This window comes from Trichoderma asperellum, chromosome 1, assembly GCF_020647865.1.
Source record: "Trichoderma asperellum chromosome 1, complete sequence".
In the NCBI taxonomy this organism is placed as follows: Eukaryota; Fungi; Ascomycota; class Sordariomycetes; order Hypocreales; family Hypocreaceae; genus Trichoderma; species Trichoderma asperellum.
In genome coordinates this window covers 4,024,016-4,051,794 of record NC_089415.1, presented here as the reverse complement: position 1 = coordinate 4,051,794, position 27,779 = coordinate 4,024,016, and the positions used below count along the sequence as shown (strand labels likewise).

At 50.6% G+C, this 27,779-nt stretch overlaps 8 protein-coding genes across 8 annotated transcripts; 2 read left to right on the top strand and 6 right to left on the bottom strand.

Annotated features, from left to right (window-relative positions):
• Positions 1-1,624: 1,624 nt before the first annotated feature.
• On the bottom strand, positions 1,625-5,073 carry NIT4 (Nitrogen assimilation transcription factor nit-4). The gene is made up of 2 exons (XM_024909448.2): positions 2,828-5,073; positions 1,625-2,736 (listed from the first exon to the last, which is right to left on the bottom strand). Exons 1-2 carry the CDS (start codon positions 4,375-4,377, stop codon positions 1,686-1,688), a joined length of 2,601 nt encoding a protein of 866 aa, XP_024765516.1. The 5' UTR covers positions 4,378-5,073; the 3' UTR covers positions 1,625-1,685.
• Positions 5,074-6,786: 1,713 nt separating this feature from the next.
• On the bottom strand, positions 6,787-8,845 carry TrAFT101_001267 (mitochondrial 37S ribosomal protein uS4m). The gene is made up of 3 exons (XM_024910900.2): positions 8,759-8,845; positions 8,111-8,641; positions 6,787-8,041 (listed from the first exon to the last, which is right to left on the bottom strand). The coding sequence occupies exons 1-3, from the start codon at positions 8,795-8,797 to the stop codon at positions 7,022-7,024; spliced, it is 1,590 nt and encodes a 529-aa protein (XP_024765514.1). The 5' UTR covers positions 8,798-8,845; the 3' UTR covers positions 6,787-7,021.
• A 202-nt stretch (positions 8,846-9,047) lies between these two features.
• Positions 9,048-12,339, top strand: TrAFT101_001266 (uncharacterized protein). Its single transcript, XM_024904955.2, has 2 exons — positions 9,048-11,660; positions 11,739-12,339. Exons 1-2 carry the CDS (start codon positions 9,136-9,138, stop codon positions 12,163-12,165), a joined length of 2,952 nt encoding a protein of 983 aa, XP_024765513.2. The 5' UTR covers positions 9,048-9,135; the 3' UTR covers positions 12,166-12,339.
• Positions 12,340-12,374: 35 nt separating this feature from the next.
• On the bottom strand, positions 12,375-14,349 carry CYB2 (Cytochrome b2, mitochondrial precursor). The gene is made up of 5 exons (XM_024907548.2): positions 14,133-14,349; positions 14,039-14,072; positions 13,929-13,966; positions 13,570-13,845; positions 12,375-13,508 (listed from the first exon to the last, which is right to left on the bottom strand). The coding sequence occupies exons 1-5, from the start codon at positions 14,196-14,198 to the stop codon at positions 12,438-12,440; spliced, it is 1,485 nt and encodes a 494-aa protein (XP_024765512.1). The 5' UTR covers positions 14,199-14,349; the 3' UTR covers positions 12,375-12,437.
• A 1,235-nt stretch (positions 14,350-15,584) lies between these two features.
• On the bottom strand, positions 15,585-18,852 carry BRO1 (bck1-like resistance to osmotic shock; the record flags this gene model as incomplete). The annotated part of the gene is made up of 4 exons (XM_024904766.2): positions 15,585-16,733; positions 16,807-17,958; positions 18,056-18,485; positions 18,575-18,852. The coding sequence occupies 4 exons, from the start codon at positions 18,850-18,852 to the stop codon at positions 15,585-15,587; spliced, it is 3,009 nt and encodes a 1,002-aa protein (XP_024765511.1).
• A 169-nt stretch (positions 18,853-19,021) lies between these two features.
• On the bottom strand, positions 19,022-19,618 carry TrAFT101_001263 (uncharacterized protein; the record flags this gene model as incomplete). The annotated part of the gene is made up of 1 exon (XM_024906002.2): positions 19,022-19,618. One exon carries the CDS (start codon positions 19,616-19,618, stop codon positions 19,022-19,024), a length of 597 nt encoding a protein of 198 aa, XP_024765510.1.
• Positions 19,619-20,851: 1,233 nt separating this feature from the next.
• TrAFT101_001262 (uncharacterized protein) lies at positions 20,852-24,334 on the bottom strand. The gene is made up of 2 exons (XM_024899173.2): positions 21,265-24,334; positions 20,852-21,198 (listed from the first exon to the last, which is right to left on the bottom strand). Exons 1-2 carry the CDS (start codon positions 23,597-23,599, stop codon positions 20,984-20,986), a joined length of 2,550 nt encoding a protein of 849 aa, XP_024765509.1. The 5' UTR covers positions 23,600-24,334; the 3' UTR covers positions 20,852-20,983.
• Positions 24,335-25,107: 773 nt separating this feature from the next.
• Positions 25,108-26,523, top strand: TrAFT101_001261 (uncharacterized protein). Its single transcript, XM_024899091.2, has 4 exons — positions 25,108-25,626; positions 25,690-25,748; positions 25,837-25,955; positions 26,044-26,523. The coding sequence occupies exons 1-4, from the start codon at positions 25,302-25,304 to the stop codon at positions 26,336-26,338; spliced, it is 798 nt and encodes a 265-aa protein (XP_024765508.2). The 5' UTR covers positions 25,108-25,301; the 3' UTR covers positions 26,339-26,523.
• The last annotated feature ends 1,256 nt before the right edge of the window (positions 26,524-27,779 follow it).

Genomic DNA, 27,779 nt, shown 5'->3' with positions numbered 1-27,779 from the left:
CTAGCTCTGCCTATGCCTGGATCTTTTGCTTCGTTTGTTTCGAGGCCTCAGCGACCGCCCTTGTTGGAGTGTGTGATTCTCATTTCCTCTAATTTATATGATGGAAGACACGGCCGGCAGCTTTTAGTACTAGCCTGCCGCTTTTTTTTCCCTTGCTGTTGTTTATGTGGTACGTCACTCTCAGTCCTCTTCATTTTAACCCCTTTATCCCGGCACGTATCCCGCGTGTCTTTTTTTTTTTTTTGTTACCAAGGGCTTTCCCCAGCATCCTGATATTATTAGTGCCTCTCCTAATGCTCTGTCGCGATGACTTCTCCTACATGCTCTGTAGGAAACAAGGCTTCCTTCGGTTTGGGGGGGAATGATGACGATCTACCAGCCTGTTGCTCCCATGCCATGTACATACATACATACTTGTATCTACTGCACATGCGGTATGGAGCCCAGCCATTCTTTCTACCCTGCCTGTTCACGTGTGCAAGATGGCTTTCGGAATGGCCCGCTCTCGTCCAGTCTCCCCCAGCACCTCCTCCTTTCCACTAGCAGTACGACGGGGTGAAGCGCCGAAAAAAATCTACCCCAATCGACCCTCCCATCGGCGTCTAGATCGAAAAAAAATTAGAGCATAAAAGAGGGGATGGGGAGAGTAAGGCCGTCGACGGTGGGAGAAGATCCGGACACCCGTCGAGAAACACATGTCCTCATCCCTCTCTCTTTTCGCTTGGCGCCCTTTGGGAAGTCATAGGGCCTTGTGAAAACGAAGATGGGAAAAGAGGAGGGCGCCTAGTCCACAGAGGAAAAGGAGTGGGCACCCCAAGATCGATTTTCCTCTCTTCTTCCCTCTTTCTCTCGCGAGGTATGTATGACCCCTGTTTCTTCTGGGGACGTGTAATCGACGTGTAATCGACAGAAGGGGGAAGACAAATCGGGTCATCAAAGGTAAATCATCAGATTGCGTAGATAGCGTGTAGCCACTCCTCGTAGGAACCCCATATATCGGGCATTCGGTCTGCCATTCCATGCTAGTAGTATATCCGACTTTGACTGACGCTGGTCGCTACTTGCCAGGGACATAACGTGCTCAAGGGGACTGATTGTTACCAGCCCACTTCTGCAATAAACATCTCTGCGCCCCATTTTTAGAGACCGCATCAAATAACTATATGTACTCATGAACTACATTCCTAAAATAGTAGGAAGAAGAGGCAAACATACAGGAAAGGAGTGAGAGACTATTAAATTATAGTATTACTTTCTCAGCGGCTACACACATAAAACGTTACATACATAAGTTTGGCTCGCCAATGGTTGGCCGCTACAACAAAAACGAAAATAGGGTATCCTGTGACTTATGATGACGAGTAATAATTATTTTTTTTTTTTTTTTTAACATCGCTACCCTGTTCCTCGAAACAAATCGAAACAAATCGAAACAAGGCAAAAACCCTCCCTCATTCATGATAATATCCGATCCATGCCGTGCTGCCCATAAATCGTACACACATTTGACTCCTTACTTCCTTGCTTTTTCCTCACTCCTTCGCTCAAAGAGAGGAAAAAAAAATAAAAATAAAAAAAATAAAAGGCAATTAACATACAGATAGATATATATACGTAGCCATGGTTTTTTTCACAGGTAGAAAAAATAGCAAATGAACAAAAAAAAAAAAAAAGATATCCTCTCATTACTCCAGTCCCGGCGGCAGCCAGGTATTAATCGTCGTCAAAGACTCAGTAAGTGAATCAAAAGCGCTTAAATCGGGTGTGTCAACCGCAGCGCCATCTCCCTGACCGGTGCCAAACATAAACATGGCGTTCGTCGTTGGAGGCCCTCGGGACTGCCGCTGCCGCTGCTGCGGTCTAATGTTCCAGCTCCCAAAGCTTTGGTGCAGCCGTGCCGAATCGTTCAGTAGCCACTCGCGACTATCAATATTTAGGTTTTGGCTTGGGTTGTGGCTCATATTCGATGATAGGTGGCTCTGGGAGGTGGATGATAGGTCCGGGGACTGTGAGTTCATGGGCATATTTAGTTGTTGCGGCCATGAGCTTAATATGTCTTGGAAGTCTATTTGCGCAGGATCCATGGCCATGACTTGCTGGCCGGAGAGAGGGTTGCCATTAGTCATAGCTAGTGGTGAGTCCATCGACATGCGCTCCTCAATAGACGTCTGTAGTGCAGGTTGCGCCATAGGCTCTGAGTTTTGGTGCCTAACCTGTCCATACTCGATCCTGGCGGCAGCAGCTGTCCCTTCTTCAGAGGCACTTGGCGATGATATAGGTGCTACGTTGCTCGACCCAGGAGATGGAACTTCGGATGTGCTGTAATATTCAAATCGTTCATCCGTCCGTTTGAGGATCATCTCTGCGTCCTCTGGCAACTCGCACTTCCATTTCCTAGCCAGGACACTGAGAATGCTCAGCGTCCGCCTGGCACAGAGCCAGTCTTCCGCAATTTCTTCCAGGTGTCGAAGACCATGAGTGAGATCTCTCTTGGCAGTCTTTTCCGGGAGGTTGAGCAGGTGGATCGTACACGCGCTGTGAATCATGTAGACTGCAATATTGCAAATTTGTCGGAGATTCCATGATTTCTTGTATAATCTCATTAATTTGGAAATAGCACCCGCATTTGCAGTGCAGATCCGCCTTGGAGATATGTGGGATGGTAGAGGAGATGCAGATGGCGAATATTTCAGGAATGGCCTAAATAGATGGATATATTGGAGGTGGAAGAATGCGCTATTTAAAAAAAAGAGATAACAGTGTTAGTATATCTATGTTTTTTTTTTTTTTTCCCAGTATGGTGTTGGGATCAACATGGCACACTTACAGCATCAATATTACGTTTGGCAGCAAGCCTTCCTTTGGCTCGAATTCTTTGGGCAGATTCTTCCGCCATTCTTCGAGTCGCTGATGGAGCTCGCCAAGCTTCTTGAGTTCGAGAGACTTGCTGCTAGCCCTCTTGATATGGCTTGGATGGTAGAAGAAGACGAGTATGTCGTTGCTGATTTCACACAGCTTTGATAAATGGAGCGCGACGGCTCGCGTTCTGGATGGCTGAGCGAGAGATTCGTCGAATCCCTTGTCGGAGAATGGGGACCATAGAGCAGCGTCTTCGTCGGGGAAGACGTCGATTTTGGAAACAGTGAAGGAGTTTCTCGGGAGTTGCGGCAGGCGGCCCAGATAGTTGGACCAAGTTTTGTCGAACACGAAACAGCCCCAAAAGGTGATGCGCCGGGCGTCTATCTCCTCCTCCGTCATGTGCTCTCTATCCAAACCCTCCACCTCAAGGTTGAGACCAATGTCGAGAGCCATCCTAAAGCTCATGCCGCTATATACCCAGCCCTTTGCCTCTCTTGCGCATCCCGCCTCTCTCACGGACATGAGAGCCAGAGCTTGTACGGTCACGAGCCGGGGCTTCTCGTACTCGTCATTCTCAATGATTAGTCGCTTAGCCTCGGCGAAGAAATGGTCACCTTTTGTTCTGCTATCCCCGGGTATGCCAAAAGCGCCTGTGATATCGGTGAAGTGGCAGCCAAGGGCCAGCATTGCGTTGACTAGCAGCGAGGAACAATATGCCGTGACTGGCTGAAGCCCTGCTTTTCCTCTCATGAAATCGCGCCAAAAGAGCTTCCGCGAGAGCGTGGTGAAGTAGGGATAATGATAGCTGAAGTACATGTTCATAAGGTGCATGATGAGGCGTGGGTCGGTGGTGACGCGGGTCCAGGATGTGATGGGGTTCTCGTTGAATATGCCCGGATCTGAGGGCGAGTCGTATGTGAGGTCGTCGTGGTGAGGGTCGCCCAGATAGATGAGATGAGATGTGCCGCCAATGAAGCGCACTGAGCCATTTTCCAGGCGCAGCTCGCCCATTTTCTCTGCGAGTTCCCTTTCCCCTTGCACGGGCAAGAATGACATGGCGCCTTGGTCAGGCTGACCGTCGAACCCTTCTTCTTTGACTTCAGCACTCATCGCCAAGAGCTCCTGGGCCACGGTGTCGAGGTTGTCGCAGGTCCGGATCTTGTTCACAACTTCGGGCACCTCGTCGTCGCTGGCGTTCAAGATTGCCTCGACAATGATTTGCAGCGTCGAGTTCTGGGCCTTCATGCTGTCAATCTTTTCTCGATACACTCCCTTGCGGCGATGGTCGGAATTCGGGTTGTAGATGCACTCAGTGCCGTAGACGCTGGCACAGGCCGCACAGCTTGGCAGCGCGCCGTCGCACTTGGACTTGCGCCGGCGACAAGCAACGCAGGCCGTGCTGATGCATCTTCGCTTCTGGCTGGCCGAATCGGTGCCTCGACGGGCCTTTTTCTTTGGCTGGGACGCAGGCGTTGAGCGGGCTGAAGATGAGGCGACAGGCGGATCGCTCCCGTCCATGGTGGCCTGATGGATGCAGCAGATAGACGGGTAGATAGCTAGGTAGATAGATATAGACGGGTAGACAGATAGATAGATAGAGTGCTTAGAGCAGGAGAGCTGCAGCGCAGCGAGATACGGGGTGAGATGTGCGAATTATGCAGGACAGAATGGCCAAATCGAGCACTAGCATCTGATGTGTCGGCACGCGATGTCACATCGAGCTCTGAGGTCGGTTTGCAGGGTTACGGCAGGCCGTTTCGGAGGCGAGTTCCTGGACGGAGCTCTCTGCTGAAGGTATCGCGGCGCCTGACGTCTCAGCTCCTGGCAAGGGGACCAGCCAATGGCCTCTAGTGATTTGTCATTCTGCGCCCGGCAGGCTGTGATCGATGCTGGAGCAAGTCTGCTGAGCTCGGCGCACTCGGAGACCAGAGGTGGAAGAAAGCTGCAAGCAGCAAAATGCGAATGCGGGGATGGCTCCAGCCACCCGGCCAAGAGCCTGCAGTATACGGTATAAAGTCTGGCAACGGCGAGGCTGCCGAGCAGAGAATTGGCGTCGTCCTCGAGGACTAAAGGGGTCCAATGGCAAAAATCGCGCGGCCAGGCAAGGATCTCGGCATGTGCATGTAAAAATAACATAAAAGAAACAAAACGGCGGCGGCAGGCGAGAGGTGCGAAGTGAGGGAGGATAAATAAGAGTTGCAGGGATTGCCGCCTTAAAGCATGTAGGTACCGGCAACGAATCGAATCAAGCACGGCGGCCCCAGCCCAGAGGGGTCTTTGGTGGCCACATGCCCTGGAGAGCCCTACGCCTTGCGCTGTTTGAGCCTTCGCAGGGCAAATCCGACCGCTGCGATTGGGTGCTTGGCCGGGTCAATCACCCGTCTAGACTGCATGTTTTTTTCTCAGCCCCCGGACGACGGCGCACGAACGGCGAGTGCCGTTGGACCCGGAACTGCGGCCGCTGGGAGTTGCCGCAATGAGAAAAGAATCCCTGGCCTTGGGGTTTTCGTGCAACGGCGTCTGACCCAGAACGGCGGCGCCACTCATATGCGGCTGATCACCAACCAGACGGCGGCTGAATGCACGGCTCAAAGACCGAACCAGCGGCAGAGGCGACGACGGCCATTGAAGGGGCTGGAATTGCATGCACTGCGAGCATTTTGTCTGCCTACAACCTTTATTTCTGGTACGTACGAATTCAACTACTACTACTACTACTACTACTACTACTACTACTACTAGGTAGGAAGTAGCTACCATCTGTCTGTGTGTCTGTTGGTTGTGGGTTTGTCGTTGCTGCTGTAGCTATAGTACTTGCTTGTACGACGACGAGACAAAGTGGCTGCATGAGTAATATCGCTTGTTAGTGTCGACAATCCATCCATCTGTCCGTGTATTCTAGTCTGCACGTTGCCCCCGCCAAACAACAAAAATAGAACGCCGACACAAGACGCATCGAAAACACAAACAGGCCACGATCACGACCAAGCATCCCATCCTGCACGTTGCCTTCCCCCATATTTGCCGCGGAGAATTAACAGCCGTCGACCGCTCCAGGCTAAGGACGAGTAGCCGAAGCGAGCGACCCAGGCGAGCATGTCTGAGCGCCTGACTGCATTGAGCTCTGGTTTGGTGCCCTATTGGGATTAGCCAAGACGGCCTGATCTTTCGTCTCTCGCTCACAAAAGCACGGTTAAAGCTAGTCAATTGCTGGGTCGAGGTCGAGACGCCTTGCAACGCCAAGAGACCAGTGCATGTGATGAGCCATATTCTAGAAGACTACGTAACTAGGCTTGTGCATTCGCGAATTACAGCGGCCAAATGGATGAGGCGCCTTATGGATCCCATCAGCTGTCTATGCTAATCCTATACCTAGGCAGTACTTACAGGCTCTGAAAGACTATTGCTGCTCCATTCCACTAGATACTGCTAGTTCTACGCTGGAGGGCTTACTAACCAAAGACATTACAAATCCATCTCTCAAAGACCGAAACATGTTGGAGGAAAAAAACAAAGTTAGAGTAAAGTGAGTGTCTTGAATTTGTAAGGAAGCTTATTTCCACTACGTTGCCCAATTTGTTCATACACTCCGCATCATACGTGCCTCTAGATCGGATAGTAGGTAGCCCTATATATCCGGTATATCCAGTTCTGCGTTATCCGGTATATCCAGTTCTGCGTTATCCAGTACATCCAGCTCTGCGTGGAGGGTTATAACCAAGCCAAGAGTCTTTGCTTGGCAAGCTGTCTCCGCTGTTTGTCTAAACCGACATAGCCCATTAGTGCGCTGCCATTGGCAACTCTTCCAATCTGTTGAGAGCCATTTGGCAACTTGCGTGATGCTGCGGTAAAAGATGTCATCCTGTAGCCCTCTTTCCCCCCAAGAAATAGCACAACTACCAGAAATATCACAGTTATACTCTACATCGATTCAAGCATATAGTAGTTATTTTATATATACTATTACATACCGAGGCCTGGAGCAAGTTCCAGCCCCGGCTTCATCATCATACATAGCCTACATAGACTTTCTCCTTTTCTCTTGTTTTCTTCTAATTTTTTTTTGACGCCGTTTCCCTTTTCCTTCTTCGTAGAAGTTGTACATCATGATATATACACCAACCTCACCAGCTGCTTCTCTCTAAATGCTCCCCCCTCTGTCTTAGCCACGCTCAAGGTACCAGTTGTGAGTCAGTTGACTTGTCAAGTAGCTGAAAGGCGTTGGCACTTCAGCCATACCCTTTCGTGCAACTGGGTGTCGCAGGTAGACGGCAGCACAGATGTTGGGGTTGACTTCGAGGTATCGAGGGATGAAAGCAAACGCTGACATGAAAGGGCGGGGCCGCCATGGGGTAGCATAGGGCTTGGAATCATCAATGGGGTTTTCTTCATCGTATTGAAGCAGACGGGCCAGCTTCCTCATTTCCTCTCGAGATAGCTGAGCGTCGCCCATTATTCGCTTGGCCTTGGCCTTCTGCTCATCTGATAGGCCCTCCAGGCCCTTCTCAACCTGTCGTTCTCTGCTGAGCTCTGATTGCTCTTCGCCCTCTTTTGCGACGGCGTTGGCGCTCTCAGATCCAGCCTCGGCCTCGGCCTCGGGCTGTCCTTGGCTCTGATTCTCTTTCAGAGAGAGCTTCTCGAAGCTCTCGCGCATCAGCTCATGGCTCTTCATCTGCTGCTGCAGTTCCTCAATGAGCTCGGTAATATTGCCCTCGCTCTTCTCAGGCTGTGAGAGGAAGCGCTTGGCATCAGCTCGGAATAGGCGAAGCTGCTTCTTCTCCTTGGCAGTAAGGTCTTTGGGGTTATTTTTCAAGATCTTCTTGACATCCTTTAGCAGAAATTTCAATGCTCTGTTGTTCAGCTGCCATTGGGCTTCCGGAGTCAGCGATCCAACTTCTTCGCTCGCAGCGGCTTCGCCCTCAGCAGCTTCGCCCTCGGCGGCGGCAGCCTCAGATTCACCCTTCTCGCCTTCCGCCTCTCCTTCGGCGGCAGCAGTGGCGCCGCTTGTCTTCTTCACAGCGTTCTGGTATGCTTGCTCCGCCTTCTTTTGTCTAGCCTCGAGATTCTCGCGAAGACGCGAGTTTCCTTGCTGTGCTTTTTGAACGCCTGTTCCGTACATAACTTTCTCTGGATCTACTTGAAACAAGTCGCCGGGATTCAATTGGTAAGAAGGATGGACCATCTGCGGAATTGTTAGTAAGGCGTACACGCTGGTCAAGTATATAGGCTGTAAAATAAAGCTGGAACAAACCTTTTTCCCATTGACCGTCACGGCTCCGTGAATGACGAATTGGCGTGCCTGTCGGACACTGCTAGCGAACAGAGCTCGGAATACTGCGGTATCCAATCTCCTCTCCAAAGGCGCAAACGTCATCTGCATATAGGGAGTCATGTTGTTGAATTGATCCGACAAAAGCTTGTTCACATCTCCAAAGACGGCCCTCTTCCTTGAACGCTCTTGAGTGCTGAGCTTTGGGACTTTGGAAAAGGTTTCGGCCGAGACCGTGGTCGTAGTCAAACCGGAACCACGGCCGGCAGCCTGTTCAGAGCCATCGTGTGCTGCCAGATACTCCGGCGGCATGTCCACGGCAGAGAGAAGTCGGCGGGAGAAGAGCCGAACCCATTTCTTTTCGGGGATATGCTCTCCGTGATATGATCGAGTTTTCGCCTTCGCCGCCCATTTTTGCTGGAAGAAGGTGGGCGTGCCTTTGATTTGGGGTTCTCGTCCAGTCTGGCGATACAGGTTATACAAGTTATACTTGTTCCATGATTGTCGCAATTTCTATAGAGTTGCCAAAGATCAGTAACCAGGATCCCCGCCATCATGACCAGTGCAATTCTTGCGCCGCGGGTTGCTGCGGAAATGCCATCGCAAGTGCCAAAATAGGGTTGAACTTACAGGGCGACTTAAACTGTAGAAACGGTACGGCTTTCTCATCTTGGCGAGCCGACCGGCGACAATTGCAGCTTGACGAGATCACTGAGGGCCGTTGTTTAGAGCTCAATATGTGAGTGTCATTTTTTCTGGTGGTGCCATCCAGCCGACATTCTGCCGCGCGGTGTGGCGCTTCCCGACCGACTCACCGAGCGCCCACCGATAGTGGGGCCACTCAACGCGTCTCAGCCCACTTCCCTTATTGAGACGCGTCGTGAGTTTTCTGAGCTGGCCAAAGCCATCAGCCTTGAGCTCGGCCAGTGACATTTTTTATATTTGTCTCGTCTCTTTTTGTGTAAATCAAGTGCTGTTTGTGCCATCGGACACGCAGATCAACCAAAATGCTCTCTGCATCCTCCCCAATTACCTTTCCAAGCGACCCTCCTACTCCTCCACCTAAGCGCGCCAAACCCCATGATATTCAATATCCGACACAAAAGCCCCGAGTTGCTGGACCGTTTGTTGACTCTGATTCCGAATCAGATGTAGAAATTGCGCCTCGAGCTGGCTCAAGATCTCCTTCCAAGAGACGCAAAATTCAAGAACAACCCGACAATAGACCACAGAGTCCTATATTTACTGTTCGAGATACGAATCAAGATGCCAGTGACAGCATTTCCCGCGATGGAAACTCAGTGACCGACCGCCCGGTAGCTGAGTTAACACCAACAGACGATTCTCAAGCTACTCTACTACCAACGGCGCCCTTCTGGACCCAGTCAGATTCACTACTCACAACACCTATCTTTGGAGCCCGCTCAAAGACCACTTACAAGTTAAAGACGTGCGGGGGGCGCGAAATTACGATTAAACAGCGAAAAGAAGTGGCCGCGCAATCCTACGAGTCTATGGTAGCGGCCAGATCGAAGACCAAAGAAGGACGGGCGAAACGAGACTACTATGGCGTAGATATACACAACCTCATCAACGCTGCCACAAATGAAATGGCTGAGAGGCGGAACAACCCACCATCTCCAGATACCAACCAAGCTGTTCGACGTATGGAGGCTGCATCAATATCAGAAAGAAAGCCCAAGAAGACTATGCTATGGACTGAAAAATACCGAGCGAGAAACTTTATGGATCTGTGCGGAGACGATTCCACAAACAGACTTGTCTTGCGTTGGCTCAAGAAGTGGGATCCATTGGTCTTTCCAGGCGCGACCAAAGCGAAACCGAAAATTCAAAGACGCAATGGACCCAATTCGCAGCTAGAAGAAGAGAAACCTCATCGAAAGATTTTGATGTTGACAGGACCGCCTGGGTTGGGCAAAACGACGCTGGCCCACGTCTGCGCCAAGCAAGCGGGCTATGAGGTGATTGAGGTCAACGCCAGTGATGACCGTAGTCGTGATGTTGTGAAGAATCGAATCAGAACCAGTCTCGGGACGGAGAGCGTCAAAAACGTTGGCAACCAGAAATCTCTAAACGGACCGCAGAAGGTTGCCAAGCCTGCGTGTGTGGTGGTGGATGAGGTCGATGGTGTGGTGACAGGATCTGGAGCTTCAGGAGAAGGCGGCTTTATTAAGGCGCTGATTGACCTGGTGCTGATCGACCAAAAGAATGCTTCAGGAGTTTCAAAGTCTTACGAAGGCAAAAAGAAAAAAGGCGATGATTTCCGCCTAATGCGACCCTTGATTCTTATATGCAATGATGTATATCACCCCTCTCTGAGGCCGTTGAGACAGTCAAACCTAGCTGAGATTATCCACGTCGGCCGGCCGACACTGGACACGGTGGTGGGTCGTTTGAAGACGGTATTTGAGAAAGAAGGCATTCCCTGCGACAAAGACGCAGCTCGCAAGCTGTGTGAGACAGCATGGGGCATGGCTAACGGTATCGATGCTAAGCGAGGACAAGAAAGCACCGTGCAGGGTGATCTTCGAGGGATCATGGTTATTGGCGAATGGGTAGCTTCTCAGTTCAAGGTATCCAGTTCAAATGCCACCCAGCGCCTCACCAGAGAGTGGATCGAGCGAAATATCCTCCAAGAGCTCGCCAACGGTGCGGCTGGGGCTCGAGGCCTTGGACGAGGCAGTGTGAAAGACATCATCACTCGCCTTTTCCAGGAGGGAGGCGGGTTTCCCAAGCAGGCTCTCAACTTATCCAGATCCAAGACGGAGCACGAACAGCCAAAGACAGAACTTGGTTTTGGAGAGCACCAAAAGAAATACGCAATGGAGTGTCTCCGACAAATGATTGATGCCAGTGGCGAAATCAGCCATGTGGTGACAGAAGTATTCTCAGAGTATCCAAACCGCGAATTCAACGACGATTCCTATCTCACGAAACCCAACCAAGCGTACGACTGGCTGTACTTTCACGACGCCTGTCAGTCTAGGCTGTTCGCCAGCCAGGAGTGGGAGCTTTCTCCTTACTTGGCTCAACCCATCCTAGCTTGCCACCACTTATTTGCATCCCCCAAGAGGCATTACGCCAATAACATGGGGTCGGCCAACGGCCAACGATCCGGGGTTCTAGGAGAAGAAGAAGCTGGCCCTTCAATACCCTTCTCTGGTCCGCGCGCCGACTACCAGGCCTTTGAAGCCGAGAAGCAAACTCGTGCCCAGCTGCAGTCTCTTCAAAGCCAGCTCAGCCCAACCTTGATGCGTCTGTTCCGCAGCGCAGAGGACGTGGCTACGGAGTTCTTGCCTTACCTTGCCCGCATGCTGGCACCCGACGTGAAGCCTGTCGTCGTGGGCGGCAGCCAGGGCACCACGGCTAGTGTACGCAAGGAAAGCGAGCGAGCCATGGTGAAGCGCGCATCAGAGGTGCTCGCGGAAGTTGGCATTGCCCTGCAAAAGGGTAAGATTGAGGCTGATGCGGTATCTAACCGGGGGCCACAGTTTGTGTACCGTATGGACCCGTAAGTTGTCATTATTTTCCCTATATGAAAGTCACAGAAAACAGAAACGGCTAACTAAAACGATTCAACACCGTATAGTGATATCGATGCCCTCTCGACATTTGAAACAGCATCTCTTCTTACGTCGCAGCCCCCAACGCGCTTCGCTGTTCGCCAGGTCCTCGATCAAGAGCTCCATCGCACACTGGCCATCCGCGAGACAGTCGCTCGCCAGGCACGCTTCCGAGCCGGACGTGCCGTCGGCGAGAGTGACCAGCATCAGCCGCTTACTCAGCTGTCGCAGAGCCACAAGGACGACGACATGGCGGTTGTAGAAGACGGTTTGGTGGTGAAGAAGGACTTCTTCGGGCGCATCATTCAGGCGCAGCCGCTGGCGGAGGTGACGGGCAGTGCGAGAGAGAAGAAGGCAGCGACCCAAGAGAAGGTATGGGTGACGTTCCATGAAGGGTTGAATAATGCAGTGAGGAAACCGATGATGCTGCGGGAGTTTTTGAATGGGCTGTGAGTGAAGCTTTCCTGGGTGGAAAGGCGTATTTTAGGGGGCTCTGGGAGTGAGATGTGATGGGGAATGGATTTGTAGAAATACTGGATGTTTTAATAATGAAGCACACATGAAAAGCACCATTGTAGATATTTGGTGGAGTCAATGAAGTAAAAATTCACATTATGAAATACATACATACATACATGTATATACATACATACATATATATTGCTCATTATATATCATACATACATCTATCCATCCATCTCTCTTTCTTCTTACATTAACATTTATCATAGCTTCGCTTTAAGTCTCTGTGCCGGGACAATCAATGGATCATACGTCGTCAACGACAGCGAATCCACCGGCGTCGAATTCGAATGCACAAACAAACTCCGCGTATCCAGCAGCCCAGGGTGCAGATCCTCAATCTTCGCTGCGCCAATCAGCCGCATGTTCATCTCCATCTCGTCTTTGAGCAGCTGCATGACGCGCTCCACGCCCGCCTGGCCGTACGTGCTCATGGCGTAGAGGAACGGCCGGCCGATGCCCACGCCCTTTGCGCCGAGGCACAGCGCCTTCAGGATGTCCGTGCCGCGGCGCACGCCGCCGTCGACGAAGACGTCAATCTTCTTGTCCAGGCCATGCTGGCGCAGGACGGGCATCGTCTCGGCAAGGATCTCGATGCCGGAGCGCGCAAAGTCGAGCTGGCGGCCGCCGTGGTTGGACAGCACCACGCCCTGGACGCCGGCTTCGGCGGCGCGTAGGACGTCCTCTACGCGCTGTACGCCCTTGAGGATGATGGGCATCTTGGTGATGCTCTGGAACCAGGGGATGTCGGCCCAGCTGAGCGACGGGTCGATGAAAGTGGAAATGGCGCGGGCTGCTCCTTGGCTGGTGTCCGTCTTTTGGCCCTTTTGCACGTTGCTTCCGGTGTCGGTGAATTTTAAACGCATATCCTTCTCACGACGGCCGAGTTGCGGTGCGTCGACTGTGATGAAGAGGCCCTTGCAGCCGCGCCTCTCGGCCTCCTGGACGATCTTCTTGGTGATTGAGCGGTCCTTGTTGACGTACAGCTGCAGCCACTGAACCTGGTTGCCCTGCCTCGCATCAACCAGCTCATCGAAAGAACATGAAGCCAGTGTAGGGATCATTTGGACGACGTTGTGTTTGTGTGCTGCGCGGGTGAGAACAACTTCGCCTTCCGGATGGCCGAGCTTGCCGAGAGCAGTGGCGGTGATGTAGAAGGGGGCGTCGACTTTGGTGCCGAGCATGGTGGTGGAGAGGTCGATGGTTGAGACATCGACGAGGATTTGCGGACGGAACCAGATTCTATGGTAGGCACTATGGTTCTCACGCATGGTCTGATTAAGAGAAGAATCCGTCAGAGAAATATCCCACGTTAGGATTGTACAGCAAACTCACAATCTCATCGTCAGCCGCGCTGGAATAATATCCCCACGCAGCCTTCTTCATGGTTCTCCGCGCAATGGCCTCAAAGTCGTGTAAGTTGAAGCATTGTGCCAGTGACGGCATCTCCGCTATCCTCTGCTGCCGCTCAGCCTCTTCGGGATCCTCCTTCTTGACCTCCTGGGCAACGGTGGACATGTCCACGGGGCCGAGATGCTTGGACTTTTCGAGATACTTGTCCAGCGTGTCCCGAGGATGAATCGGGTCGAATTCTTCTGTAGCATCCTTGCCCTGGAGTTAGGGTGATTAACATGTTAGCAAGGTTATCTATTATTGAATGAGGCGAGATGGGATGAGAGGGGGCTCGCGCATACGGCATATTTGAGAATGATTTCTTCACCACCAGGGTGCTCTATTTCACCAAGTCACAATCAGCATTGTCCGTTGAATGGCTAAACCGCGCCTATTCCCATCACGATCATACCTGGCAAGAATTCCGTCACATCATATGCTTTGCCCTAGTGAGAGTCAGTCAGTCAAGCCCAGTTCAATGAGAAGAGATGACACGCGATGCTCACATGAATAATCACCCAGCATGACTTTTCGTCCGCGTGCTTTGCGACATCGCTGCCTGTGAGCACCATCTTCTCCCTTGTATCCGCTTTCCCAAGACTCTCCGTCTGACGAGTGTTGATGACGTTTCAATAGCCGGCGGTCTTATCGGCGGATGCCCAAGCAATAAGCACAGGCGGATGCGTCGATTGCAACAATTGCCAAGCTGCGCTATGTTTAACCAAAAAAAAAAAAAAAAAAAAAGGGTACCTGTCACAGAAAATGAATAATCTGCTGTCTGTATCAACGACCAAAGATGGGAGCGGAAGAAGAGAAGTCGTCGCGCGTCGCCTGTCGCTTGTCGTCACTGGACTATATACCGCCGTGCCTGCCAGTGCAAATCGGTCGCCATTACGCCGGATTTGGGGGCAACATCATTGGCCGTCGGCTAATATTTAACCCAGGCGGCTCGACTAGCGAATAGCGGCTTCTGTGCTGGAAAATCCACTGTTTCGTTCCCAGCAGGTACCGCCATATCCTGCTCTCGGTGTCCATCCACCCGACGGATATATACGAATCAATGCCCTGCCCGTAAGAATTTAAATACATGTAGATAATTCAAATATCCAGAGGCTCACCAGATTGGTATATCAGCATCTTTATCAAAGATCCAAAGCAGCAGCGCTACTCAAGGCCACCGTCCACCTAACTTGCCTTCTCCAAAAAACCCCCAAAAAGAAGGACTACGCCCCTGCCTCCAGGCGCCCCGATGATCGCTAAAATACGACTCAGCACCCTCTTCTAGCGGCCGAATTAGGGACCTCCAATTTCTCCATCTTGCCGGCCCGCCCAGAAGCCTCTGCGGGGTACGCACAAGACCCGAACTCGGGTGCTCCGCAGATTCCATGTTGTTGGTGCTATTCGGTGCTTTTTTACGATTCAAGCACGACGGCTGTGCTGTTTATTTCCCCTTTTGCTCGGCATATGGCGGCTAACCGTGTCTTAATTATTCAGCCCATGAAAAACATCATTCTGTATTGTACACCACTCATACCACCAGGAATCGATAGGTAACAGAGGCGATAGTAGAACACTTCGCCGCTCAGAACTTCTCGCAACATTCTCTACATTTGGAAAAGGAAAACACAAGTAAGGGGGAGAGAAATAGATATTGCTAACGCCTTCAATGTAAGCATTGTCTATCTCCATGTCCACCTCTTCTTGTCATGTCCCCACGATTCTCAGCTCATTTTCACGACCATTACCTGCAGCTTGACAGTTCCCTCTAGGAACTTTAAACTTCCATCCTGAATATTCTTGAAGCATATCAACTACATTATCACCTACACAGTCATTTCCTCTTCTCTGATTGTTCGAAACTGGTATTATTTTCACCCAACTGGCTGCTTTGTCTCCGTACCCTCTCATACTTGCCAACTTCTCCTGCCACTAATCACAGCAGCATCACAGTCGCCCTATTATTTCCATGCATTCAATCCAGCCCATGGATCATGTACCTGTTGCTGTTGAGCTGACCGGGGCTGTGCGCTCTGAGGATGTCCAGATACATGATCATAGTCTTGCTGTCCGAAGTGAATGGTTTGTTGAGGGCCCAATGGAGGTGGGCCTGGAGGTGGCGGTGGCGGAACAAAACCAGGAGGGACATATCCCACCTGGGGGAGCTGTTGCTGCTGTTGCGGTTGCGATTGCTGCTGTTGAGGCTGTGTAGGTAACGCGCCATACGTCCCATAGGTCTGGTGCTGTCCAAAGGATGTCTGTGTTGGGGGAGGTGATTGAGGGCCTCTCATGACATTCAAATTGAAAGATGTTTGGTTGGGAGGAGGTGAAGTCGGCCCAGGGTTTCTGCCGTATGTGCTTGGATTGTATACGGGCTGCGAAAACGTACTTTGAGGAGGAGGGGGGCTGGTGTAGCCCGGAAAGCTTTGCTGATTAGGTGGTGGAGATGTTGGTAGCTGGAACTGCCCCTGATAACTGTTGCTATTGCTTCGCTGGGCGTATTGAGTAGCCTGGCCTTGCTGCTGCATCAGGGGCGCAGGCGTTGGTCTTTGTGAAGGCGGCCTCGCTGGTACTGCCGGCACCGCCTGTGACGTCTGCGCAGGTTCAACTGACATACGCTCCATGAGTCCGCGTAGGCGCTCGCGTTCTAGCTCTGCTTGCTGACTTTTGCTGGATGATCGCTCCTGTTCGATTTGGTTGAGTAACTGTGCGCCCTCTGACCTCCTGTTGTTCACAAATGTATCCACATTCTTCTCAAGGCTTTCCACCGTCTGCCTCATCTCTGAGTACCAGTTTTTGGCGCTCTGCAAGCCCGCTTCCAGATCCAAGAACTCCTGATAGGCGCGCTTATATTTGCCAATGGCTGATAACCGTTGACGCTGGATAGACTCGTACTTGCTCTGTTCGGCTCGCACGCGCTTGTCTTGCAACAAAGTGTTAAAGGTAGCAGTGAGTTCCTTCATCAGGGCAGACTGTTTGTGATTTGCCTGTAGTAAGCGATTCTGGTGAGGCCGGAACTTTTCCAGTTCCTGCTGGAAAAGTTGCTGCTCATAGTTCGCTATTGTCTTTTTGTTAAGGATGAGGACTTGTGAGATGTCGTCGTTGTGGATCTAGTATTTCCTTTTGTTAGTGCGTTTCTTCATAGCTATACCATTCCCATAAAACTATAGATGAAGCTCTCACCTTGTCCTTCAAGTCCTTGAGAACTTGGTTCCTCTCTCTCTTAATCAAATTGAGCTTCTTAAGAATTTCCTCAACCCTTGCTATTTGCTCCACGACCGTCGGCCCAGTTTCATCAAAGTCCGCATCGAGTAGGTTTGGTTCGTTTCCAGATGGGCTGACAGCGTTGCTCCCTCTAGCCTTAGCTTGTGAGACCGCTTTGGAGAAGAGCTGGTCGACCTGCCCGTTGGCGACAGCGTTTCGCATCTCATCAAACCACGCTTCGTTCTGGCGCAGCTTCGTCGCCAGCTGGCCGTCACTCCTGCTAGCTTCCTCTAGAGCCTCTCGGTAGTTGCGAATATCGCCCCGTAGGGTCGTTGTAAGGCGAGCGCTAGGTTGTTGGCTCCACTCGTTCTCGTATTTGGATCGCATCTTTTCGCACACACTTTCCTCCATGTCCAGCTGTTTGGAGCTCTTATCCAAAGTAGACACAATGGATTCCTTCTCACTCCGCAGAAAGTCAAAGATGCTTACTGGATTCTCGTGATTGGCAACATCTTCACACCACTGCCGGAAGTCTTCGTCGGGGAGAATATCCTGATCAAACCCGCCCTTTAACACTTGCAATGCCCCAGGAAGTCGCAGATAATCCAAGCTCGCTGCCATTTCTCCGTTTGCAGTGTCTACCTTTTCCGTCTCGGCTCTCACTAGCTTAGCCTTCTCTTCGTCGTACAAGCTGGCAGACTCTGTAACTGCCATGGGCACAATCTTGGAGAACAGATCGGGTCCGGTGATGCGCTGGATATCCTGGCCGGCGTAGAGCTCGCTTACGGGGATGGGCTTTGCAGCTGGTAGCTTGGCGATCTGGGGTAGACTAGCTTCTGCGGGGATTGTCTGGTGGTAGATGTAGTCGTTGTCCTTGATGGCTTCTCGTAGTCGCTCCTGAACGGTGGAGCACTGTCGCTTCGTTAGTTCTTGGAGATGCGTGCTGCAGTCAGCGCCAAGATTGGCATTGGATGGCACGGTGCTGGGGAAATTTCTCGCTAATCTGTCGGCTTCCTTGGCAAGGTTGTCTGCGACCTGAAGTCGTGACAGCGCCACACCATGTTGTCCAGCCTCATCATCATTCATTGCCTGATAGTACTGGGCCATGGAGTTGAGGAGATTGGCTTTGATCTACATTGTTTTCAGTCTCACGTTAGCCCCATTGTGTATAGAAAATCAATGCTTTCGCATCATCCATAGCTAGACGAGCAAAAAGTTTCCGGCATACCTGAACCATTGTCAACCAGACTTTCTCAAATATGGCCTTTGTGACATTCTCCTGCACGCCCTCAATAGCCTGGCCATAGAGATACCCAGACTGGGATGCCAGCTTAGCCAGCAAGCCCGATTTCTTCTGGTCCTTGATCTGTTTCTCCAAGAAGATCTCCTGTGCCTGAGCAAGCATAATATGAATCAACGTTTTGACAGTCTCTCGGCTTAGGTCGAAAGAAGGGGCGTGCAGGAAATTCTCATTAATGTAGGTGAACATGCCGGCTGATGCTTGGAACGAGTGATAGGCTACTTTCAGCGCCGAATCGTCTTCTCGATTCTGTATGGCAGCGTGACCAGAAAGAACAGCCGAAATGTTGAAGATGACGGAGGCTTTTTCGAATGCGAGCGAGTACTGTGTTGTAGGCTTGTGGGTGAATGCATCGAACCTAGATTAAGAAGATTCATGTTAGCACGCATCTGCTCGGGCAGTTGGATATGGCAGGCCGCTTCAGGCTTTAAATATATATGCTCGTACCAGGTAAATGAAATCTTAATATGCTGCTCGTCCACCGGGAACCGCAGGTCTAGCAGTTCCAGCTGTCCATAGTAACGATAGAGCATATCCCTCCCAGTAGTACTCTCCTTTCCCGCGCCTCGCATATCCTGCCTCAGGCGGTTGAGCGTGACACACTCCTCGGCATATCGTTCGGGGTCATCGCCGTAAGTATCGCGAATGTAGGACTTTAACGGCGAAACCCAGTCAATTTCATTGGTTGCCTTGGGCGGCGCGGCTATCATGGGGGACTGCGTCATCTTGTGCGACTGGCGGTAGACTCAATGGGCCACGGGCTGAGACGTCCAGCAAGTCGCATGCGCGTCGGCCAGCGCGGAGGACAAGACGTCCAGCGGGGATACAGCAGCGCGGTGCGATGACAAGCTGCACGAGAGAAGTCGTTATGGTATGTCGGTAGACCGTTTGTTGCTAACGAGAGGAGGCGTGGCGGAGAGCAATGAAGCGGGCGGGATGCGAGCTATAAGCGGTTGTACGTCTCGTAAGCAAGATTCGGGCGATGGAGAGATTGTCGACAGCAACGGACGGGCTGCTCAGCTCGAAGGAAGACGACGAGGCGAGCTTGCGTAGGGGTCTTGCGTATGCTCGAGCTGTTTTGTGCGGAGGTAACGTAAGATAGCTAGCTTGCTTGGTGACACCGTTTCGTCTGCACAAGTATCTCGTCGCCGAGAGCCTAAGGTTATGGATTCTGAGGCGGGGTCCCTCAGCAATGCCGGACAAGGGACAGTCGAGGTTGATGCTGAAAGGATGAGCGGTAACAAAATGATGAAGAGACAGTCTGAAAGAAAGAAACTGCTGTCGTTTCCCGTCAGACAAAGCCGCGACGTAGGAAGCGCCAGGTAAGCTGGGCTGGTGGCTGGTGATTTGCCAATGATGTAGGCGGGCCTGCGGCAGAATCCAGACCCATAAAGGTATTAAGGTGGTGATGCCATCTCTCCAGAATAGCCGCTGATGGGGGGTTGGGCGACAAGTGCTGGCGGCAGCGGGGGTCCGGCGCCTGTTAGGCATGATGGCTGCTGTAATGTGCGCCACTGCCCACTCCAGGGGGGGCTAACAGTCGATAACGCCGCTGCAAAAAAGTGGTGGGCTGGTCTAGTTAGCGGGGACGTCAACTTGCAAGACCCCTGAACCGGCATGAATGAGAAACGACGAGACTGGATTTCTTGCATGATCCGTTGTTTGTTGGACGCATCACCGGGGCTGGCGTGTGCGTGAGTGCCGGACATGGGCACAGGCAGCAATGGGCTGAAACAAAGAAGCTTATATTAGAACAGACGTTTTACAGTACTGTTGAGTTTTACATATATATATGTAGATAACCTTGAGGCAAGAGTTTCTGCCTTTGCCGCGCGTTGCCGCCGATCTGTTTTGAGTGCTGAGCCTGTCGCGGTGCTTGGGCACCAATGAACACGAGCGAAAACGAAGCCGAGCCAGGGTCTGTAGAATAGAGTGAGTGACTCGGGAGATCAGAATGTTCAGCGGTGACTATTCAGTAGCAGCATGAAATAGTTTCGTTTAGCAGTCTTTCCTTTGTTCTTTCTGTACTCCTTTGTCTTAGGCGGTATCTAACAAGCGTTACACTTGTGTTTGGACCCGTTCACCAACCAACATCAGCGACATCTCAACCTCATACACTACGCTTCAACTCCACTCTTTCCCGGATCACGCCGTTTTCTTCTTCTTCCCTTTTTCCCTCGTTAGATAAAAATCAATAGTAGCAGCAGGAAAAGAGAAAAGGAGGGGCAAACCACCTACCTTTATGAGAACCACCCACTAGCAGCTCTTTTCAACACTCATCACAGGCTTTAACAATCTTCCACCTCCCAGGCTTATGCAAGTGATGTCCCCAAATGTGACCACTTCGCCGCTTCTATTGGCCACAAAAACCACCCAGCACGGCGCTTCCAGACCACCAGCGCAATCCGCTACTGTGCGTGCCGGGTTTTTACTTTTTTTCAACCTTGTGCCGCGCCTTTCCTAGTTGTTTAACACTATTGTAGATGAGAAGACTCGAGAGATAACTGTACCAAAGTCTAGTTCTGCTCGCTAAAGGAGTGGTTCACAATTAGCCATCCCTGTCACCCCTGGTAGCGGCGCGCTTGATGCGACCGAATATGCGACCTCGCTTCTGCAACGGAGTTTCTGATGGATGTACGAAATAGCAGGCATTAAGCGATGTTGTTGTAACTTGGAATAAGCCGCGTATATAAAGTATAGGCACGAGAGCTAGAGAAAGGATTCGTTGATAATCATTGCATGATAGACTCACTGATACTCATTGCAACATAGACTAAGTACTACCAATGTATCTTTGTTTTACTTTTCCCAACCCACAGCTGCGGCAAATCAGAGAAATCCACACAATCAGCCTCTTCAAGTATACACACTCTCCGTCCAAGCATTGACCTGAAGACCCCGCTCAGCCATCTCCGCATCCTTCAGAAAGTCCATCGGCATCCACACCAGGTGGCCCTTGATCTCTGCCAGTTTCTTCTTCGCCTCCTCAGGCGGCATGAACTGGTCGAAAATGTGGCCAGCTTTAACACCCATAGGCGGAAGGAAACGATTGTAATCATCAAAGGTTTTGACTATTTTTTTTGTATCAGCTTGTGAAACTGCACATGACCTCAATCTAATGTTTACGAAGCACTTACTGTTATTATCCGGATCGGCGTGAAATAGTTGGCGGAAGAGTTCGGTGTTTCGGTCTGCCCGACTTGTCCACATATCCCACAGTTCGTCACCCAGGGGATCTTCTACAAAATTCCAACTGTCGTCATCATCGTAAACGTTGTTCTTGGGCTCGACACTCGGTGGCATTGCATTGATATCGTTATTGGCATCAAATTCTTGCGGAGGGAGAAGACCGAGGTGCTCTCGCCAGAGCATCCGCCGCAAGGTCGCTGCGTGGTACCCTGCTTCAAACGGTCTTCCATTCATGGTGGTTCGAATGATATTTGTGTCTTCCATGACGATACTCAATTCACTGTCATGGTTTCCTTGCTGACTACGATCGTTCAGGTTGCTTGAGCCGCAAATCACTACTCGGTCGTCGGCAATGAGTATCTTGGCATGTACGTAGAGCTCCTCCTGAACCCAGTTCTTTATCTCAGATGATGGATCTGACTCAGGCCAAACCTCGTGTTCCAAGGGGGGTTGGCCAGCCATGGCATGATGCGCAACAGTAGTTGCGGTCTGGACTTGTTCCTTTGGCTTGGCTTTCTCAAATGTCTCCTTTGCTTGTAGGGCTTCATTATGAGCCTTTTCTTTCTCGTGCTCTTGGCCCATGTGGTTATCCCTTTCGTTTTCTATTGGATCCGTTGTCCCGTGAATTCCTTCACTCATAATGTCTTCGGCGAGGACGCGCTGGACCTGCTGGTATTTGATGCCCGTCTTCTCCTCCGCTTCAGCGATTGCAGGAGTCTTATTCAAGCGATCATACGATCTCAAGTTGAAGAAGAATATGTGCTTGGTGGGGTCCACTCCTTGGGCTTTGATTTGTTCAAAGATGGAGTGCTCCCCTCGACATATTGACTTGTACTGGTAATCCATGATGGCTCTTGTGCCAGACGCAGCATTATCACGAAGATCACCCGCAAATCCTGGGATGGCAGGGATGACGATGATGATTCTGAATTTTCGACCCTCCTTTCCGGCACGGACTACGGCATCAACAATGGCCCTTCCAATCGTGTTGTGGATTGGAGATTGGTGCTCGCCAGTAGCAGTAATGAAGAATTGGTTCTCAATGTAGACGTAGTGTTCCGCGGTAGCAATGATCTCTGAATATGCGTTTTGAATGGAATGATCCGTCAAAATTCCACTTGACCAATCGGCACTAGATCTCACTACCTGTGCATGGACAGTGCCCCGATTGAGCAGGTTCTTGGTGCTTACAGGGGTTAAAGGATGCTTGACGTAGTCTCCCATCGGATACTTTGGCCGCTGCACTCCAACCAAGTCTTCATCTTCGCCTTCACGGCCCTCGAGAACAATCCAGTCGAATCTCTCATCACGTTTATACTTGTCTCGTTTGACAAAGTTCCATCGTAGAACGAAATGCTCGGCTATGTCAAGGACGCAAGGGCCGATGACAGCCATGGAAACGTCGTGCCACGGCATGCGACCATAATCTGCCTTGCTGACCTCATTGTTCTGCCAGTCCTGTACCTTTTTGAAGTCCATGATTCGGTTGTTGTTAAAGTCCTGGCCTGGCCAAATCTCTGCAGTCACTTCATCTGGGTGAACATCTGAAAGTGGGTGAGTGCGAGTGTCCCACCGGCCAAAGCAGAGATCTAGACCGCCAATGAAAGCAATAGAATAGTCAATAACGACAAATTTCTCGTGGTGGGCCCAGTACATTGTCATGTCTGCCGCGTTTTCTAGAACATTGTGGTCCGGATGCCGCATGATTTTGATGTTGTTGTATCCTGGAGTGCCCTCCGGACAGAGAGCTTGCAGGGCATGCTTGGTGTGTTCCGAATTGCAAGTCAGAGCGGCTTCGACCTCCTTGTAAACGACGACGAAGATTTTGACCCCTTCTTCCGCTTTTCGCTTCAGAATCTGGTCTAGTCTGTACTCTTGTTTTTGGTGAGGTGGTCGTCTCATGAACAGCTCTGGCGAAAGCCACCAGTCTTCAATGTAGATGGACTCTTTGGCCTGCTCCAATGCAACGGATACGGCCCAGAAGTAGTCTCGTCCATCTATGTACCACTTGACAAGATTGCCATCCCTCTCGGGAAAATAGGAACGGAAGCGATGAGAGTCGCAGATTTGGGTTCTCTTTTCGTCGCAGCGGACCTCGTGCTCTTCATCGTGGCGATGATCTTTGTTGAACAGGTTTCCAAATTTACCAATCTGATGCTTCTTATGTGATACGGCGACCTTGACATCGTACAGCTTCGTATCATGGAGTTTGTCTTTTAAGTGGTCCACGAAGCCCTGTAAGCCGTGATGGCCTCCACTCTGCGCAGGCCCGGAGGCGGCCATTGTTATAACACTACTGATGGGATGAATCGAGTTCCGTCATGGGGCAGCGGATGGGAAGCTGCTATCGCGAGTCACACAAGTAGCTCGCGGAGAAGAGACTTGAGTTTGGGTATCTAAAACGTGGGAGAATTGACGAGAGCTGAGATAGAGGGGGACAGCAGACAGCACTAGAGCGCAGAGGAGGTGCCGGATAAAACAATCATATATGCGTTGCCAAGATCGATGCCAAGATCGAGGCTATCAGGGAAGCGGGGGCTCAAGCTCAGCAGACTTCACAGCATGAGACCATGACGAAGGATCGACCCGAAGAGAGCTAGCTAGCTGAACTGTCTGCCCATTGACCACGGGAGGGAGGCATTGTATGTAGGAGGCAGATGCTGGCGGCGCCACAGGGCTGACGCCGAATCGCAGCAGGGATTTGGGCTGGGGACGCGGATCCGCAGTCTTAATTGAGGTAAAACGGTGTTATGCAAAGCTAATCTGTCTAGCAGCGGCTCTGCCTTTGTCTCAGGCCAATTGATCCAGGTTTTCTTTTTTGTCTCGTGTCTTGGCGTGGCAGCGCATCGAGCTCTGCAGGTCTGGCTCGAAAGTGGAGGGGCAGCCTTGTTTGTTGGAGAGGGTGGGATGATGACGTCACTGCAATCAAGGGTCAGGGTGGTTTGGTTTGTTACCTAAAGAAAAGGGAGACATGGAGAGCAGCAATTTTCATAAGGGCGCAGTGACGTATGGTGTGCAGTACTTGTAGCATTATACGAGCATCAATTAGCGGAAAACATTCGATGCCTATTGCGTGCGGTACCTTGTGCTTGGTAACTGTACGGTAGAGCGCGTGCTTGTCTTGGCGCTAGTTGTTGCGGTTGGCGCCGCTCATCTCATCCGAAGAGATCTGAGCCTGAAGCTGGTACCTACCAAGGTATTGAGCAATTAGTATGTACTAGGTACCTACACGTGGTAGTATATAGCAATGATGAGCCGCCCAGTTGGGCAATGATGAGGCTGTCAATCAATCACCAATTCTAGTAGTACATATACATATATGTATTAAACGGTTGATGGTCAGGAGCTGAAAGCAGCAGTCCCTTGTCGGCGGCGGCAGAATTAGAAAAACGTCTTGGAATTGACACCTGACTGACAGAGCGCTTAAGGAATACTGCCGCGTAATGCTGAAGCTTGGTTATACGCTGCCCGACATTATGTAAGCGGGATGCACAGCGGGCTCTGCAGTGCGTTTTCCCAAGAGCTCAATTGCGATCTGTCAAAGTCTTGGCTGTAAAAAGCATGTCACGCTTCGCTGCACGGAGTAAATGCGGAGTAGTTGCATGCAGCTGAGTGGGTTTTATCCAGAAAATACGGATCGCGGCCACAGTCTCAACACGGATCCATCTCCAGCTGCACCTACTAGGTATTACCAGACAGTATAGGTCTTGGTCTGGGTACCTTAGTAGTACTTGTGTTGTGCTCTACAAGCATTATCCAAAATTCAACACAAACCTAGAGCATTGTTGCTGTTGTTCTCACTCTACGTATACATCAGACAAAACACCAAACAAATACGACACAGTGCTCGTATCATCCCTCCAGCCCCATTGAGGTCGCTGCAGATTCGTAACCCCCTCTCTGTTGACCCCTTTTCGTCGAAGCCTCCTAGCTGGCTCTCCAACAACCCCACCTGTGCCTCTCTGCCCCACCAGCTCCAGGCCAGATGTCGAGCATTCACCGCCGACCCAAAGACCTGATAGCGTGTTCATCTGCCTCTTTTTCTTCTTCTCCTTTCCAGCTCCCAATCCAATCCAATCCAATCCAATCCAATTCTCCATTTCTGTCTTTGTCTTCGTCTTCTTCTTCTACCTTTATACATATAACAGAAAATCTATCCAAAATGTCTGCCCCTGAAATCCCTGTCGGCGCCACCATTGTCCACACCTTCAAGCAGTCCTTTGTGGACGTGCCCATTGATGCCGAGAATGGCAATGCCATTGCTACCACCCAGTTCCTCGATGCTGCCGAGTCCCTGACCACCATGTTTGGTAAGCTACAGCCGTATGGATCAATGTCTTGAAGAGAGCGAGGTGTCTAATCAGGCTATGCAGACGTCCTGGGCTCTGTTGCCTTCTCTCCCGTCAAGTCTGATCTGTTGGGCAACATCAAGGTACGATAGCTTGTTGAAGCGTGCATCCTATCAATTAGACAGATCCTCCAAGACAACTAGTAGCTAACACATTCCGCCCCATGTATAGAAGCTCCGTGACCGCCAGGCCGCCGCCCCTGCCGAGTCTACCAACGTCCAAGACCTCTGCCGCAACGAGCTCAAGACCAAGAAGCACACTGCCACCGAGGGTCTTCTGTGGCTGGTCCGGTACGCATCACCAGGCCCTCTGCAGCCCAATTATACCCTAAAAGCATGAGAAAAACATTGTCACTAATCGTTGAACCTTTTAAAATAGTGGTCTCGAGTTTACCTGCCTCGCCCTCAGCGCCAACGTGGCCAAGGAATCCGAGGAGCTTGCTGACTCCTTCCGAAACGCATACGGCTCCACCCTGAAGCCTCACCACAGCTTCTTGATCAAGCCCATTTTCAGTGCTGCCATGGGCGCCTGCCCATACCGTAAAGATTTCTACTCCAAGCTCGGAGCCGACGAGGCTCAGGTCACCAGCGAGCTGAGGGTCTACCTGGCCGCTCTCGACAAGATTGTCGGCATCCTCAAGGGTTTCGTGGAGAGCAAGGAGGCCAAGTGGTAAATTGATTGATGGTTGGTTAAGTTATTAGCACGATCTAGTACATATTGGTAATTAACGAAGAAACGAAATAATCCTATCATCAGCTGGGTTAAAGATATTAGCGTCTTAGAGATGTATAAAATGCTATATATCCATTTTTTGATGATATAGTCGCTGGGAAGAGGGCAATCGCAGCTAATAAGCAAGTGAAAACATTTGAACTTCCAGTGGAATGTGCGTGCCTCCTATTATCCAAAATTTTAGTTCCTATATGACATATCTCATCCGCACTTTGATATTTTTTTGAAGCGTTTACTTTGCTCACCTAGTATCCAAAAGTGCCCAGTAGACAGCAGTTTACATAGAGTCGCTATTATGAATATATTATGCCATAGAGAGAGACAAAGGGTATGCACTCCACTCGCAAGCAAGAAGAGCTCACTATTTGGTCCGTTCTACCAGGAAGCAAAAAATTAAATTTCTATTTTTCCCCAATCTATAAAGATACTTTATGTACAGGTTTACGTTGAACACTAATAACTACTAAGGTATTGCAGCTCGAATGCATTGAATTACGCCGCCTCATAGGGCAATAAGTGTAACTCAGAATCGCCAACAATACAAGTATGCATTCAGTTATAGAAAATCTCAAAAATGAGCCGTAAAACCTCTCAATACCTGAAATTATTTTTTGTTACTCTTTGCAATCATTTCATATTCTTCGCGAGAACCACTATAATCGTGATAGAATTATCCTATGTACCTTTAGCTACTGGTATCAAAGCCTATTTCGTATGTGTTACCCTAGAGCATTGTATACATGTTACCTAGATCACTTGCCAGAGCACTTTAAAAGCACTGCAAGTTTCACATTAAACGAACAGGACTTGTATCATGACCGGTGAAGCAAATCTCCTCTTTGAAAGGATCAAGATGAGGTGGAGAGAACGCCTCAAAACCAGCCATAAGTTCCGGGGATCTAGGGTAGCAAATACCCGTCTCACGACACTGCGGCTCCTCGTTCTAACAACTCACCTTTTACCACAACAGGTCATCAACTCTCAAGCTCCCATTGTTCACATGGAAAAAGGAAAAAAAAAAAAAATAATCATATAAGCCAAAATTCCCTCGCGTGGCATCCAGGGGGTACAAGGCATAAAACGTCAAACTCTCGGATACCCCCCCTCCATCCTCCCGGCACTGATGAGCCCGTCACCTCGGCAGCTCAACCACGCCACGGATTCGGTCAGCACTCTAATTAACCCGCATTCTATAGCATCCTCATCATCTCAGCCTGGCCTGACTCTTATGCTAACAATCATTTAAGATCATTTAATTCGCCATTACAATTTATTTTTATCCTGATTCATTCGCACCGTCTCGTTTCATTTCCCCAGCAAGCCACCTCGTGGTCTCATCCACCCCCCCATGATTGCTCTCCCCCATGGCCTACCCGAACCTT

What these genes read in the sequence shown, in the direction of transcription:
- TrAFT101_001267 (XM_024910900.2), bottom strand. Translation starts at nt 8,797, where the DNA reads ATGAGAAAGCCGTACCGTTTCTACAGTTTAAGTCGCCCT. An exon ending in TCTACAGTTTAAGTCGCCCT is followed by an intron (nt 8,642 to 8,758) that starts GTAAGTTCAACC and finishes GCAACTCTATAG; the next exon opens with AAATTGCGACAATCATGGAA. An exon ending in TGACGGTCAATGGGAAAAAG is followed by an intron (nt 8,042 to 8,110) that starts GTTTGTTCCAGC and finishes ACAATTCCGCAG; the next exon opens with ATGGTCCATCCTTCTTACCA.
- TrAFT101_001262 (XM_024899173.2), bottom strand. Translation starts at nt 23,599, where the DNA reads ATGGCCGCCTCCGGGCCTGCGCAGAGTGGAGGCCATCACGGCTTACAG. An exon ending in CGCCGATCCGGATAATAACA is followed by an intron (nt 21,199 to 21,264) that starts GTAAGTGCTTCG and finishes CAAAAAAAATAG; the next exon opens with TCAAAACCTTTGATGATTAC.
- NIT4 (XM_024909448.2), bottom strand. Translation starts at nt 4,377, where the DNA reads ATGGACGGGAGCGATCCGCCTGTCGCCTCATCTTCAGCCCGCTCAACG. An exon ending in CCAAACGTAATATTGATGCT is followed by an intron (nt 2,737 to 2,827) that starts GTAAGTGTGCCA and finishes TTTTTTAAATAG; the next exon opens with CGCATTCTTCCACCTCCAAT.
- CYB2 (XM_024907548.2), bottom strand. Translation starts at nt 14,198, where the DNA reads ATGGTGCTCACAGGCAGCGATGTCGCAAAGCACGCGGACGAAAAGTCA. An exon ending in CATGCTGGGTGATTATTCAT is followed by an intron (nt 14,073 to 14,132) that starts GTGAGCATCGCG and finishes GACTCTCACTAG; the next exon opens with GGCAAAGCATATGATGTGAC. An exon ending in AAATCATTCTCAAATATGCC is followed by an intron (nt 13,846 to 13,928) that starts GTATGCGCGAGC and finishes CCCTAACTCCAG; the next exon opens with GGCAAGGATGCTACAGAAGA.
- TrAFT101_001266 (XM_024904955.2), top strand. Translation starts at nt 9,136, where the DNA reads ATGCTCTCTGCATCCTCCCCAATTACCTTTCCAAGCGACCCTCCTACT. An exon ending in TTTGTGTACCGTATGGACCC is followed by an intron (nt 11,661 to 11,738) that starts GTAAGTTGTCAT and finishes AACACCGTATAG; the next exon opens with TGATATCGATGCCCTCTCGA.
- TrAFT101_001261 (XM_024899091.2), top strand. Translation starts at nt 25,302, where the DNA reads ATGTCGAGCATTCACCGCCGACCCAAAGACCTGATAGCGTGTTCATCT. An exon ending in ATCTGTTGGGCAACATCAAG is followed by an intron (nt 25,749 to 25,836) that starts GTACGATAGCTT and finishes CCCCATGTATAG; the next exon opens with AAGCTCCGTGACCGCCAGGC. An exon ending in GGTCTTCTGTGGCTGGTCCG is followed by an intron (nt 25,956 to 26,043) that starts GTACGCATCACC and finishes CTTTTAAAATAG; the next exon opens with TGGTCTCGAGTTTACCTGCC.